We start from the raw sequence: 15,625 nt of genomic DNA on the forward strand, positions 1-15,625 counted from the left end.
GATTCGCCTCTGCCCAAGCCATCAGCAGGGCTATCTCTAGGGACACCTGTTGGCTTCTGGTTCCGCCCTGTTGGTTGATGTATGCCACCGTGGTGGCATTGTCGGACATCACTCTGACTGCTCTGTTCCTCAGTTTGTGAGCAAATCGCAGGCAGGCTAATCGGACTGCCCGTGCCTCTAGACGGTTGATGTTCCACCCTGACTCTTTTCTGTTCCACCGCCCTTGGGCGGTGAGCTCCCCATCCGCTCAGGCTGGCATCTGTGGTGAGCAGAGTCCACGTGGGGGAGGACATCTTCGACCCCCTGCTCGTGTGGTTGGACTGCAACCACCACCGTAGCTGGGCCTGCAGTCTGGCTGGTACAGGTAGATGCACGGAGTAATTCCGGAAGCGTGGGCTCCATCGAGAGAGGAGAGAGCGTTGTAGTGGTCTCATATGGGCCCTCGCCCAGGGTACCACTTCCAGGGTGGATGCCATGAGACCGAGAACCTGCAGATAGTCCCAAGCTATGGGCAGGCTGGCTCCCATCAAGGACTGTAGACGCGTCTGGAGTTTTAACCTTCTCTTGGTGGTGAGGCTGACTTTGTCTGCCTGGGTGTCGAACTGGACTCCCAGGTATTCTAGTGATTGGGAAGGCTGTAGGCAGCTCTTGTTTAGGTTGACTACCCATCCCAGGCTTTCCAGCAGGGAGATCACTCTGTTGGTTGCCCGATGGCTCTCCTCTCGGGATTTCGCCCTGATCAGCCAATCGTCTAGGTAGGGATGGACAAGGATTCCTTCCCATCTGAGCGCCGCTGCCACCGCTACGATCACCTTGGTGAAGGTCCGCGGCGCCGTGGCTAACCCGAAGGGCAAAGCCCGGAATTGGAAGTGTCGTCCCAGAACCTTGAAGCGTAGGTAGCACTGATGGTCCCGATGGATCGGGATATGCAGGTAGGCTTCTGACAAGTCTAAGGCCGTGAGGAATTCTCCTGGCTGTACTGCGGTCTTGACTGAGCGCAGAGTTTCCATGCGAAACCTTGGGACCCTTAAGTATCGGTTGACTGACTTGAGGTCCAATACGGGCCGGAAAGTGCCCTCTTTCTTGGGTACCATGAAATAAATGGAATAGTGCCCAGAATCCATTTCCCATGCAGGTACTGGGATTATGGCTTTCAAGGACAGGAGCCGCGCCAGGGTAGCTTCCAATGCTGCCTTCTTGTGGATTGGACACGGAGACTCCACAAACCTGTCCGGAGGGATGTGATGGAAGTCCAGATAATACCCCTCTCGGATGATAGCGAGGACCCACTGGTCCTACATAATCTCGACCCATCTGGGGTAGAAGAGGGTTAACCTGCCCCCCTATGGCTTCGTCCCCCGGATGGATCGGCTGATTCTCATTGTGGGGTGCGGCCGGGACCCGAACCCGAGCCGGCTCCCCTCTTGTGCTGCTCGGTCCGAAAGGACTGGTTCCTGGCCTGAGGGCGAGGTGCCTGATAGCGACTCCTATAGGGAGTGAAGCGTTGGGAGCCTCTACCTCTGGAGGGCCTCGGAAAGGTGGACCTGTCTTCCGGCAGTCGAGGTACTGGAGAGGCACCCCATGTGCTGGCCAGTTTATCTAGGTCGCTGCCGAACAGAAGAGACCCCTTGAACGGCATTCTAGTGAGACGTGTCTTAGAGGGAGCGTCGGCTGACCAGTTCCGGATCCAGAGCTGCCTCCTGGCTGCTACTGAGGAGGAGACCCCCTTGGCTGTCGTACGGACTAGGTCGGAGGCGGCATCCGTAAGGAACGAGAGAGCTGACTCCATGTCTGCTGCCGGCGCATTGTTCCTGACCTGTGATAAACAGGAACGCGTTACCACTGTGCAGCAGGTTGCGATTCGCAGAGACAGAGCTGCCACATCAAAGGTTTGTTTCAGGATGGCATCCAGGCATCTGTCATGAGCCTCCTTGAGGGCCGCCCCCCCCTCCACTGGAATGGTAGTGCGCTTGACTACTGCGTTAACCAAGGCGTCCACCTTAGGGCACGCCAGCATATCCTTGATTGCCGGGTCCAGGGGGTACATGGCGGACAGGGCCCGACCCCCTTTGAATGAGGCCTCCGGCGCATTCCACTCCAAATCGATCAGCTGTTGCGCCGCTTGCAGGAAGGGGAAATGGCGGGCTGTGGGACGAAGACCCTCCAGCAGGGGGTTCTGCGTAGATGCCTCCATGGTGCTGGGGCCTGGAATAGCCAACTCCGTCAGGCACTGAGAGACCAGGTCGGAGAGATCCTCCTTGGGAAAGGACCGCCTCATAGTACGATATGGCTCTATCCCCGAGGGAAGTTCCCCCTCCTCGTGGGGTTCGGACTCGTCCTCCGAGACATCAGGGTCCGCAGGAGCCGGACTGCCCGGAGGCAGGTGCCCGCAGTAAGGGCGAGAGGGCCCGGGGGCAGGGTCAGCCGGGGCAGCAGGGCCTGGACGGGAAGCCGACTGCATTTGTACGAAGGCATGGATCCCCTTAAATAAGTCCACCCAGGAAATGGAAGCGGTCTCCAGCCGTCAGGGTACCAGGTCCCCCGGGATTCCTGGCTGTTCGAGACGGCCCGCTAGATCCGGAGTGGCCCCTGGGGAACTGTCGGTAAACCTCGGTTGAGACTGGTCCTGGCCCGAGGCTCCCACGGCCTCCTCACATTGGGCACAAAGGGAGTCTGGCTCCTCGCTCTGCGTGGCTCTAAGCTGGCACGCTGAGCACAGGCCAAGAGCTTTCACGCCAGAAGCAGGAGGTGCCACCTCTGGAAACGCCGGGGCGTTTAGGTGTTCCATCGCGTCTTGCGAATGCAGAGCACCGGCGCTTATGTGTCAGCGATATGCGCTCAATAATAATATGAGCCCACTAATAATATGCGCTCAATAATATGCGCTGAAAAATATGTGTTCAGCAATATGCGCTCAATAATATGCGTTCAGCAATATGCGCTCAATAATATACAATATGCGCTCAATAATAAACAATATGCGCTCAATAATATGCTTTCAGCAAGATGCGCTCAATAATAAACAATATGCGCTCAATAATATGTGTTCAGCAATATGCACTCAATAATATACAATATGCGCTTAGCAATCTATATGCTGCGTTGTGCGCCCATCAACAGGCGCCTATCCATGGGCGCTGAATACCTGAACAAGGCAGACAAAATGGCGACCTCCACGGCGTGCCGCATGCAAGCAACGCCGCCGATCCTCGTACCTCGGAGACCAAAAGTAAAAGATGTACGCCTTACCTGATCCTCGGCGCTTCCCGGCTGTAACCCGGGCGGTCTCCGGCTGCGGGGGGAGAGGGGAAATACCTTCACCGCCGCGCTTGAGGAAGTGCACCCGCTGCCTCTAAGCTGCCGAACTCGTCTTGCTCGGGGCTAAGTCCTCGCCGGGACCGAGGCGCCTCTCAGCCAGGCCCGAGCCCTTCTCGCTCGGGGGCTAGATCCCTGCCGCGGTTCGGCCACCGGACCGAGGCATAGACCTCCGAGGGGTTGCGGAAACCACCTCGGGAAACGCAACTGGGGGAGGGACCCGAGGGTATCACCGCAGGAGTGCGGGGCTCGTCTTCTGAGAAATTTGGAAAGTAGAAAGTAGTATTGGAAAACACGCTCAGCGAGCGTGCAGGCACTCCAAACTGCTTTGGAGACGGAAATTACTGAGTTGCTTCACTTCCTGTGGGGGTATATGTACCCGTGCTGACATCAGATCCGTCTCCAACTGCTAGCACGAGCACACTATACCCACTTTTTCTGAGTCCATCTGCTACATGCTAGGAAATGTTTACTTATATTGCGACTGCCGCCCGTTTGTTGGTCGCAGCGCAGTGGAAGGATGTGCACCCACCGGGTTTAGCCCAACTGTACACTAAATTGAGACAAATAAGCTATATGGAGCAGCTCACGGCATTTAGGCATGACTCTCTCTCTAAGTATTTTAGAATTTGGTCTCCTTTGCACAGATACCTTGACCGGGTCCAGCGGAGTTAAGGGAGTAACTAAGTAGGCTAGGGAACCATGGCTGACGAGCATGGTTTTGAGGTACCAAGAAACGAGAACTTTGTAATATCATTTCATGACTGATGTTTTTCGGGCTGGGACTGGGGGGGGGGGGAGTGGGGTGGGAAACTATGGGGATAAAAAACAATGGGGGGAGATGGTGGACAAAGTTAGAGAAGAAGACGGATGTTTAGCTTGTTTTCGAAATCCCCGTTAAACTTCTTGATTAATGTTTTCACAATTAGATGTTGGGCCATTTGTGTATCTGTCTAGATATGTTATTGTTAATGTTTTATTTATAAATTGTCTGCGCTCTTCTCAATAAACAACAAATAAAAAAAAACCAACATAAGGGGTATAATCCAGATTAATATGTATATTAATTATCAAAACAGTAACATTTTGCTCACTTGTCCAATTAAAATGAGCCCGTCATACTGTTCCCCTGATTCTGCAAAGAAACCAGCAGATCATCGATCTTCTCCATGTTCTGGTCGCTGGCAATGGAGGAAGATAGCGTAGAATTCTGTACTGACATTTGTTGGGATAATAACGTAGTTACTGATGACCCCTCACTCTGTGTCTGTCCTGCTTGGCTTAATGTCATCAACTCCTCTGGCAAAGTGGTTGATGCTGGGGTTAAAAGTTGGCCACAGTCTGGGAAGGAGAAAAGGCATACTATTAGTATGATAACTCTTCTTTACATTTGAATTTACATCTTATAAAATAACTGCAAAACAGTCACATTCTCTAGGAAGAATGTCCCAGAAAGAACAACTGGATATGGCACATATGCCTCATCATGAAAGTATACAAATGAACACCAGGAAACTACCAGAGTTTTGTATTCCTCTACAAGAACAGAGAGATTTATATGGCACAGAAATTGCAAGCCTATCGGTAGCTGAAAAAAAAATGTTGTTAGTCTTGAAACAGCTGTACATAACCTGATAAGCTTTAAACTCAGATGCTGTCATTTTGCATGTAATATCCTTAAGTAGTTTTGCATTTAACAATTAAAAAACAAATGCTGTGCTTAAAATGGGCAGCACAGATTGACTCTTCCCCTTAGACCGGCTACAAGCAGGGGTAAGCTGGGGGGGGGGGGGGTACGGGACGCGGCGTTAAACATCCTCTGAAATGTAATCTCTGACTTGTGTTCTGCCTATATAACAGGTTTACCATGGCAGCACTTAATGTAATGTTCAGAATCATAGGTTTGAATTGTGTAGTTTTTGTTTGGACGCAATGTTTTGTTGTGTTTGCATGTACCAATCCCTTTTTACCAACCAATCATGAATAGATTTAAGAAAATCCGCTGAGAAAGAGTGACATAACCAATTTTTTATGAACACTGTTTGAGACTATCTCCTTGATGTAAAAATTAGGCTGCCTTGGATCCTGCATCCCACTGGATTCAAGATACTTCACTATCTTTTCCTTTTAGTAAAGTGTCTATTAATTGTTCCTCAAACTGACTGGCCTTTCATTTCCAGTCTTTTCTGTTACCACTTTCCAAGAAAAAGTATGACCTTCACCTTTCTGCAGAATCACTCATCTCCAAAGACCTGTCAGAACCTCTCTGAACATCCTGAGATGTATGCTATCCAGCCCCACTGTTTTGTCCACACAAATCCTGTTAAATGGTGTGGTGTCTACCCCACTACCATATGCACACCTGCCAACTATAGGTGGTGCTTCTCTAATCCCTTCTTAGGTGAACACTGTACAGAACTATTTGCTCAGTGGTTTTGCCTTTTCCTGGTCATCTTCCACATTCCTCCTCTCGGTCTTACAATTCAATCTCTGTCCTTCCTTTCACTGGCATACCTAAAAATGTCTTTTCCCACCTTGCTTTACTGCCTAGCAATCTTTTCTTCTGCTTGCGCCTTTGTTTTCCTAACAATCTCTCCTGCTTCTCTCAGCTTTTCTACATTTACTTCCTTATCTTCCCCTTACTGAAATCCCTTGTACCTTTTGCCCTTCCTTTTACAACTATCACCTTTAGAGACTGTACTGGTCTCAGTGTACTTTCCTAACAAAGATTTCTTGCAGTGGCGTGGGGTGGGGATGGAGCCAAGGCCCCTGGGTGCCGTGTTGTAGGGGACGAACTGAAGAAATAAAATCATTGGTGGCAGTAAGAGAACTCCCCCCTCCCCATCTGGATTCCTTCACTCACCAATACTGCTTAAAAATAATCAGAAAATAGAATTAGCCGATAAAGCACGAAACCTCGGTGTGATAATTGACACGGAACTCAGCCTCAAACAGCACGTATCATTAAAAGTCAAAGAAGGATACGCTAAACTTATGGTTCTCAGGAGACTAAAACCTTTACTAACATTTACAAACTTTCGAACAGTCATACAAGCACTAATATTTGCTAGCACCGACTACTGTAACGCCCTTTTTTTTTAGGATTATCATACACAACAGTAGGACCACTGCAAATACTGCAAAACTCTGCTGCAAGTGGCAAAAAAAAAAGGGATCACATTACTGAAACTCTAGCAGAATTACACTGGCTACCCATAGAACATAGAGTACAATATAAAACACTTTGCACAATACATAAATTAATTCACGACGAAAAAGCGGAATGGCTGAACACAGCACTACGTGTTCATGTCCCACATAGAAACCTGAGATCCGCTAACAAAGCCCTCCTAACCATCCCTTCTGTCAAAACAGCAAGACTGACCCAAGTTAGAGAACGGGCATTATCCTTAGCCGGACCGATACTATGGAACACCATACCATGCCCCTAGAAATAAGACTACAGAGAGATTTCAAACTTTTTAAAAGGTTGGATTTTTAAACAAGCATTTTACAAAGAAAACAGAGAATAGTGGAATAATGAAAGCAGGCAGCAGAACATCAGCATACAGCACTCAGCCCAATATGTGCTATTTTATTATTTTATTTCACCTTTAACATAAAAAATATACAATCCAATAGAGTTATACATGTAATTAATACTGATACATGTAGGAAAAAGGACAAGATTTATAACATTCAGCAAATAGTCTTTATTATGAAACTATGTTACCAGACTTTAATGGCACTTCTTATACATAGTGGTAACATATACAAATCCCAAATTTCTATATGTGCCTTTCTGTAAACCATTGTGATGGTATATAACTTAACGACAGTATAGAAAAGATTTTAAATAAATAAATATCCTAAAAGGAGAACGGGGGCCTTGCACCTGCTCAGGTGCTTCCTCCCCTGCCAGGGCCTGACTGGGGCGCTTAGAACCTTGTGGTTCAAAAAGTGACATTGGGACCCCACAGGGGAGAAGGAAGGGGGAGGCGCCAGAACAGCTGCAAGGCCCCGTTCTCCTCCTCTTCCTGTTTTAGGATAGGCGGGTAAGTGAAGGAATTGGGGATCATGGGGAGAGGAAGTGAATACATCAGGGAATGCCATGGGGAAGTAGTGAACAACTGGGGATCAGCATAGGGAATGAACAAACCGGGGATTGCTTGGGGGCTAGGGGAAGGAGTCAATGGACCGGGGAATATTTTGTGTGTGTGTGTGTGTGGGGGGGGGTGAAGGAATGAACGGACTGGGGATAGCTTGGGTGGGTGAGGGGGAGCAAGGAGTGAATGGACCTAGGTTTGCTTGGGGGAGGAGCAGCAAAGAGAGAATGGAATGGGGATCACTGGGGGAGGAGTGAACACACCGGGGTTCACCATGGGGAAGGAATGAATGAACCAGGGATTGCTTGGGGGGGGACGGGGACACGACGACAACAAGGAGTGAACAGTCTGGGGATTGCTGGGGGGTTAGAAAAGAAAATTGGTTCTTACCTGATAATTTTCATTCCTGTAGTACCACGGATCAGTCCAGACCATGGGTTATGCCTTCCTTTCAGCAGGTGGAGATAGAGGAAAACTTGAAAGGCACTCTCACTTAACCTAGTGTGCCTCCAGCATCCCTTCAGTTTATACAGTATCAAAGCAGAAATAGGCTAGCAATGAATCAAGCAAAGAACTTTAAGAACGAACATATAAACATGTAACCGTAGCTGTCTTTCTTAGTATGCTGCAAAAACATAACCTGAATATGAGTGCGCGGACTTAACAGATCCCCCCTGTTACCCACTCCTAGTCTTTGGGTGGGCGTCTGGGCTGATCCGTGGTACAACAGGAATGAAAATTATCAGGTAAGAACCAATTTTCTTTTCCCTGTACGTATCCAGATTCAGTCCAGACCATGGGATGTACCAAAGCTTCCCTAAACTGGGTGGGACCTTGCGAGTCCCGCGCGCAGTACGCCACTGCCAAAATCTCCGGGCGCCTGAATGTCCAAACGGTAGTGGTGAGCAAATGTGTGGAGCATCTTCCAAGTAGCCGCTCTGCAAATCTCCTGAGGCGATACCAACTGGCATTTGGCCCACGAAGTTGCTTGAGAATGAATAGAATGGGCCCCTCAGGAACAGGTCTCCCTTTACAAATGTATGCAGACGATATGGCCTCTTTCAACCATCGTGCAATCATCGTCTTAGACTCCTTGTAACTTTTCCTGGGACCGCTCCATAGGACAAACGATCTGAGATTCTGAAAGAATTAGTGACTTCCAAGTAATGCAACAAGGAATGCCAAATATCTAGCCGACGAAGCTGATGAATGAGTAGCTCTCGTGCATGTTGTACATCATTCGATAAATCAGGAAAAGCCGGAAGCTCAAAAGATTGGCTTAAATGAAAGGATGATACCACTTTGGGCAAAAAGGACGGAACCGTACGAAGAGAAACTCCCGAGTCAGAGATCCTCAAAAAGGGTTCCCCCTACAGGAGAGGGCCTACAACTCAGAAATTTGGCGAGCTGAGCAGATAGCCACCAAAACACTGTTTTCAAAGTAAGGTCCTTCAACGTTAAGAACATAAGAACATAAGAACATAAGAAAATGCCATACTGGGTCAGACCAAGGGTCCATCAAGCCCAGCATCCTGTTTCCAACAGTGGCCAATCCAGGCCATAAGAACCTGGCAAGTACCCAAAAACTAAGTCTATTCCATGTAACCATTGCTAATGGCAGTGGCTATTCTCTAAGTGAACCTAATAGCAGGTAATGGACTTCTCCTCCAAGAACTTATCCAATCCTTTTTTAAACACAGCTATACTACCTGCACGAACCACATTCTCTGGCAACAAATTCCAGAGTTTAATTGTGCGTTGAGTAAAAAAGAACTTTCTCCGATTAGTTTTAAATGTGCCCCATGCTAACTTCATGGAGTGTCCCCTAGTCCTTCTACTATCTGAAAGAGTAAATAACCGATTCACATCTACCCGTTCTAGACCTCTCATGATTTTAAACACCTCTATCATATCCCCCCTCAGTCGTCTCTTCTCCAAGCTGAAAAGTCCTAATCTCTTTAGTCTTTCCTCATAGGGGAGTTGTTCCATTCCCCTTATCATTTTGGTAGCCCTTCTCTGTACCTTCTCCATCGCAATTATATCTTTTTTGAGATGCGGCGACCAGAATTGTACACAGTATTCAAGGTGCGGTCTCACCATGGAGCGATACAGAGGCATTATGACATTTTCCGTTTTATTCATCATTCCTTTTCTAATAATTCCCAACATTCTGTTTGCTTTTTTGACTGCTGCAGCACACTGAACCGACGATTTCAATGTGTTATCCACTATGACACCTAGATCTCTTTCTTGGGTTGTAGCACCTAATATGGAACCCAACATCGTGTAATTATAGCATGGGTTATTTTTCCCTATATGCATCACCTTGCACTTTTCCACATTAAATTTCATCTGCCATTTGGATGCCCAATTTTCCAGTCTCACAAGGTCTTCCTGCAATTTATCACAATCTGCTTGTGATTTAACTACTCTGCACAATTTTGTGTCATCTGCAAATTTGATTATCTCACTCGTCGTATTTCTTTCCAGATCATTTATAAATATATTGAACAGTAAGGGTCCCAATACAGATCCCTGAGGCACTCCACTGTCCACTCCCTTCCACTGAGAAAATTGCCCATTTAATCCTACTCTCTGTTTCCTGTCTTTTAGCCAGTTTGCAATCCACGAAAGGACATCGCCACCTATCCCATGACTTTTTACTTTTCCTAGAAGCCTCTCATGAGGAACTTTGTCAAACGCCTTCTGAAAATCCAAGTATACTATATCTACCGGTTCACCTTTATCCACATGTTTATTAACTCCTTCAAAAAAGTGAAGCAGATTTGTGAGGCAAGACTTGCCCTGGGTAAAGCCATGCTGACTTTGTTCCATTAAACCATGTTTTTCTATATGTTCTGTGATTTTGATGTTTAGAACACTTTCCACTATTTTTCCTGGCACTGAAGTCAGGCTAACCGGTCTGTAGTTTCCCGGATCGCCCCTGGAGCCCTTTTTAAATATTGGGGTTACATTTGCTATCCTCCAGTCTTCAGGTACAATGGATGATTTTAATGATAAGTTACAAATTTTTACTAATAGGTCTGAAATTTCATTTTTTAGTTCCTTCAGAACTCTGGGGTGTATACCATCCGGTCCAGGTGATTTACTACTCTTCAGTTTTAAGGGGTTCAAACGTTGGATCACACAAGATGTGAAGAACCAAATTAAGACTCCACATACCGGACGTACCGAGGGCTTCAAATGTCTTACTCCTCTGAGGAAACGCACCACATCTGGATATGCCGCTACCGAGCTACCAACCAGAGTGCCTAGGGCCGCCACCTGTACTCAGAGGGAGTTAAAGGACAAGCCCTTGACCAAACCAGTTTGCAAAAAACTTAACATCTGAGCAATCGTAGCATGTTGGGAAGAATCTCTCTCTCACAATACCATGTCTCAAAAACTCGCCATACTCTAATGTATGAGAGGGAGGTAGACGTTTTTCTGGCTTGTAGTAATGTAGTGATGACCTCCTCAGAATAGCCCTTCTTCCAACAATCTCCTCCTTTCAAAAGCCAAGCCGCTAGACAGAAGTGAGCTGCTTGGTCAAAATATATAGGCCCTTGATGGAGAAGTTGTGGAAGATGCCCGAGTTGTAGAGGGCCATCCACGGCCAGATTGACGAGGTCCACAAACGACGGAAGTTGGGGCCACTCGGGAGCCACAAGGATTACCCTCCCTGGGTGGACCTCTATCCTGTGAAGCACCTTGCCCACCCGAGGCCAAGGAGGAAACACATACAGGAGAACGGAGGTTGGCCAGGGAAGCACTAGCGCATCGACCCCCCTCTGCGCCGTGATTTCTCCTGCGACTGAAGAAGCGAGGAGTCTTGGCATTGTCCCGTGTTGCCATCAAGTCCATTTGGGGAATCCCCCATCTTCGAGAAATGAGATCCACTGCTCCGTCCGAGAGTTTCCACTCTCCGGGATCTATGTGCCTCCAACTGAGAAAGTCCGCTTGTATGTTGTCCTTCCCAGAGATGTGGGAAGCTGCCAGCATCGCAAGATTTTGCTCCGCCCAAGCCATAAGTAGCTCCGCCTCGTCGGCTACAGCTGGTGCTCCTTGACGGTTGATATAGGCCACTGTCGTCACATTGTCGGAGAGGACCCGAACCGCCTATTGGCATAAGTGTGGAAGAATGTGTTGCAAGGCCAAGCAAACCACTCTGGTCTCCAGACAATTGATCGACCATCCGGACCCCTCCAGGGACCAGCTGCCCTGTACTGAAAGATACCGGCAGACAGCTCCCCAGCCTGAGAGGCTGGCATCTGTAGTCACCACTGTCCAGCTCGGGACTTCCAGATCCACTCGAGACAGGTTGTGCGGGCAAAGCCACCACCCAAGACTGGACTTGGCATGATCGGTGAGTGGTAGAGGGAATTGGAAATTCTCTGACTTGGGATCCCACCGGGAAAGTAATGCTCGTTGTAACGGTCTCATATGAGCAAAAGCCCAAGGAACCACCTCCAGTGTGGATGCCATCGAACCTAGAACTTGAAATTAGTCCCAGGCCTTGGGCAGTGGAAGAACCAACAAGCAACGAACTTGCCCCATCAGATTGTTCCTTCTGTCCATCGGAAGAAAAACTTTCCTGACCGCAGTGTTGAACCTGGCTCCCAGAAATTCTAATGTCAGAGGGAACAAGGTTGCTCTTGGTCTGATTGATTACCCAGCCAAGGGATTCCAAGAGAATGGTCACCTTGTGGATCGCTTCCACACAGCAATCCCTTGACTTGGCCCTGATGAGCCAATTATCCAGGTAGGGATGAATGAGTAGGCTTTCTCCGGAGGGACACCACCACAACTAACATGACCTTGGTGAATGTACAGGGTGCAATCACGAGATCGAAAGGCAGAGCGCAGAATTGGTAATGCATTCCCAGGACCATAAAGCGAAGGAACATTTGATGATCTTCACGGATGGGAATGTGCAAGTATGCCTCCATCAGATCCAGAGAGGCCAGGAATTCTCCCTTGCGTACCTCCGCGATAACTGAATGCAGAGAGACTCCATGTGAAAGTGTGGCACCTTGAGACTTGTTTACCTTCTTGAGGTCCAAAATTGGCCAGAAGGACCCCTCTTTCTTTGAAACTACAAAGTAAATGGAGTAACCTTCCTTTCCTCCAGTGTTCTGGGGAGACTGAGCTCCCAGAGCCAGGAGACATTCGAGAGTCTGACAAACAATCTGCCGTTTGACTTGTGGACCGCATGGAGATATTAAGTAGAAGTCTCTGAGAGGTCGAGCAAATTCCAAAGCGTAGCCTCGTTCTATTATGCTTAGCACCCACTGATCAGAAGTAATTCTGGCCCATGCCTCATAAAACCGGGACAAGTGACCCCCCCTACCCAAGGAATTGAGGGATGGGCCAGCCCCATCCCATTGTGTAGTCTTGGAGGCGAGAGAGGAGGAAGTACCACCCTCTTGGGAGGTTATGTGCCCCCGAAAGGATGAGGACCAGGCTTGGTTCCTTGCCAACGGCTGCTGCTGTCCGGCCGCAACCTCTGCTGCCCCCAAAAACGAGAGCGGGATGATGGAAACCCCCTGGAGGGTTTTGGTCTGTCCTCTGGCAACTTGTGAACTTTGTTCTCCCCCAGGGACTTTATCAACTGCTCCAACAAGATAAACATCCTGCATGTGACTAAATACAAAATTGAATCTTTATGGGTAGAAATCCCTTGTGTGTTGGGGAAGACTATAGTGATAGGGGTATACTACCGTCCACCTGGTCAAGATGGTGAGACGGACAGTGAAATGCTAAGAGAAATTAGGAAAGCTAACCAAATTGGTAGTGCGGTAATAATGGGAGACTTCAATTACCCCAATATTGACTGGGTAAATGTATCATCGGGACACGCTAGAGAGATAACGTTCCTGGATGGAATAAATGATAGCTTTGTGGAGCAACTGGTTCAGGAACAGACGCGAGAGGGAGCAACTTTAGATCTAATTCTCAGTGGAGCACAGGACTTGGTGAGAGAGGTAATGGTGGTGGGGCCGCTTGGCAATAGTGATCATAATATGATCAAATTTGATTTAATGACTGGAAGAGGAAGAGGAACAGTGTGCAAATCCAAGGCTCTCGTACTAAACTTTCAAAAGGGAAACTTTGATAAAATGAGAAAAATTGTTAGAAAAAAAACTGAAAGGAGCAGCTACAAAAGTAAAAAATGTCCAAGAGGCGTGGTCATTGTTAAAAAATACCATTCTAGAAGCACAGTCCAGATGTATTTCCCACATTAAGAAAGGTGGAAATAAGGCAAAACGATTAACGGCATGGTTAAAAGGGAAGGTGAAAGAAGCTATTTTAGCCAAAAGATCTTCATTCAAAAATTGGAAGAAGGATCCAACAGAAGAAAATAGGTGCTACAACCCAAGAAAGGGATCTAGGTGTCATAGTGGATAACACATTGAAATCGTCGGTTCAGTGTGCTGCGGCAGTCAAAAAAAGCAAACAGAATGTTGGGAATTATTAGAAAGGGAATGGTGAATAAAACGGAAAATGTCATAATGCCTCTGTATCGCTCCATGATGAGACCGCACCTTGAATACTGTGTACAATTCTGGTCGCCGCATCTCAAAAAAGATATAATTGCGATGGAGAAGGTACAGAGAAGGCTACCAAAATGATAAGGGGAATGGAACAGCTACCCTATGAGGAAAGACTAAAGAGGTTAGGACTTTTCAGCTTGGAGAAGAGACGACTGAGGGGGGATATGATAGAGGTGTTTAAAATCATGAGAGGTCTAGAACGGGTAGATGTGAATCGGTTATTTACTCTTTTGGATAGTAGAAAGACTAGGGGGCACTCCATGAAGTTAGCATGGGGCACATTTAAAACTAATCGGAGAAAGTTCTTTTTTACTCAACGCACAATTAAACTCTGGAATTTGTTGGCAGAGGATGTGGTTAGTGCAGTTAGTATAGCTGTGTTTAAAAAAAGGATTGGATAAGTTCTTGGAGGAGAAGTCCATTACCTGCTATTAAATTCATTTAGAGAATAGCCACTGCCATTAGCAATGGTAACATGGAATAGACTTAGTTTTTGGGTACTTGCCAGGTTCTTATGGCCTGGATTGGCCACTGTTGGAAACAGGATGCTGGGCTTGATGGACCCTTGGTTTGACCGTGTACGGCATTTTCTTATGTTCTTATGTTCTTAAATCATCCCATATAAAAAAACACCTTTAAATGGAATAGCACCAAGCGGAGCCTTGGATGAAACTTCCGCTGACCAGTTGTGAAGCCACAAAAGCCGCCTTGCTGACACTGCCGACGACATGGTGCGAGAGGACTTGCGGAGCAGGTCATACAGCGCATCCGCCCCATATGCTAGCGCAGCTTCCAAAGCTGCGCCTGCTCTGACTCACCCGAAAGAAGATCTTCTCTGGACATCAGCAATTGCTGTAGCCAGTGCAGGCTCGCACGCAGCATATAACTGCTACACACTGCCGCCCGGATACCCAGGGCCGACACCTCAAAAATGCGTTTAAGCAGTAGTTCCAGCTTGCGGTCCTGAAGATCCTTGAGAACCGCTGAGCCTGCGACCGGAATAGTGGTCCGCTTGATAACAGCCGAAACTGAAGCGTCTACCTTAGGGGACCTTAGGAGCTCCAGAAATTCATCCAATAACGGATACAGTTTATCCATGGCTCGCCCAACTCGCAAACCAGCATCCGGAGCATCCCACTCCCTGGTCATCAGCTGTAGAAGCATGGGGTGGCAAGGAAAAGCCCAGGTCGGCGTTCGCAATCCCGCCAAGACTGGATCCACCGTATCCTGTGGCGGAGCATGCGGGGGAAGTTCCACTCTGAGCTCAGAAAGCACAGCCGAAATTAGGGGTTCCAATTCCTCTCTCTGGAACAGACGGACCACCTTAGGGTCATCTCCATCCAAGGTGGACTGTTTCTCCTGGTCATCATCCAATCCCCCCTCGGTGGGGGGTGGGGGGAGGAGAGACCCCTGCATCTGCAGCCGCATTGCCCGGGACCCCCGGAGTGGCTGAGCCTCCCGAAGCCACAGTGCCTTTTAATTTCACGATCCGCAGAGACGCGGGCACATCCGTGCGCTTCGCTATCTTGGGGTACCAGTCCCTGCGCATGTCTCATCGGCAAAGCACCATCTTGTGGAGACCGGGAAGCCAAAAATGCTTTATGCATAAGGAGGACAAAATCCAAAGAAAAGGAATCAGAATCAACATCC

At 48.1% G+C, this 15,625-nt stretch overlaps 1 protein-coding gene across 6 annotated transcripts in view; it reads right to left on the reverse strand.

Annotated features, from left to right (window-relative positions):
* Window positions 1-15,625, reverse strand: part of NFAT5 (nuclear factor of activated T cells 5) — an 852,247-nt gene that overhangs the window by 33,823 nt on the left and 802,799 nt on the right. For all 6 annotated transcript variants that reach the window (XM_029608296.1, XM_029608298.1, XM_029608295.1 and 3 more), the window contains one exon: window positions 4,410-4,656. In XM_029608296.1, coding sequence (XP_029464156.1) covers window positions 4,418-4,656 — 239 coding nt within the window. In that variant the 3' untranslated portion in view covers window positions 4,410-4,417. The remainder of the gene's footprint in view (window positions 1-4,409; window positions 4,657-15,625) is intronic.

The sequence above is a fragment of the Rhinatrema bivittatum genome, chromosome 7, assembly GCF_901001135.1.
Source record: "Rhinatrema bivittatum chromosome 7, aRhiBiv1.1, whole genome shotgun sequence".
NCBI lineage: Eukaryota > Metazoa > Chordata > Amphibia > Gymnophiona > Rhinatrematidae > Rhinatrema > Rhinatrema bivittatum.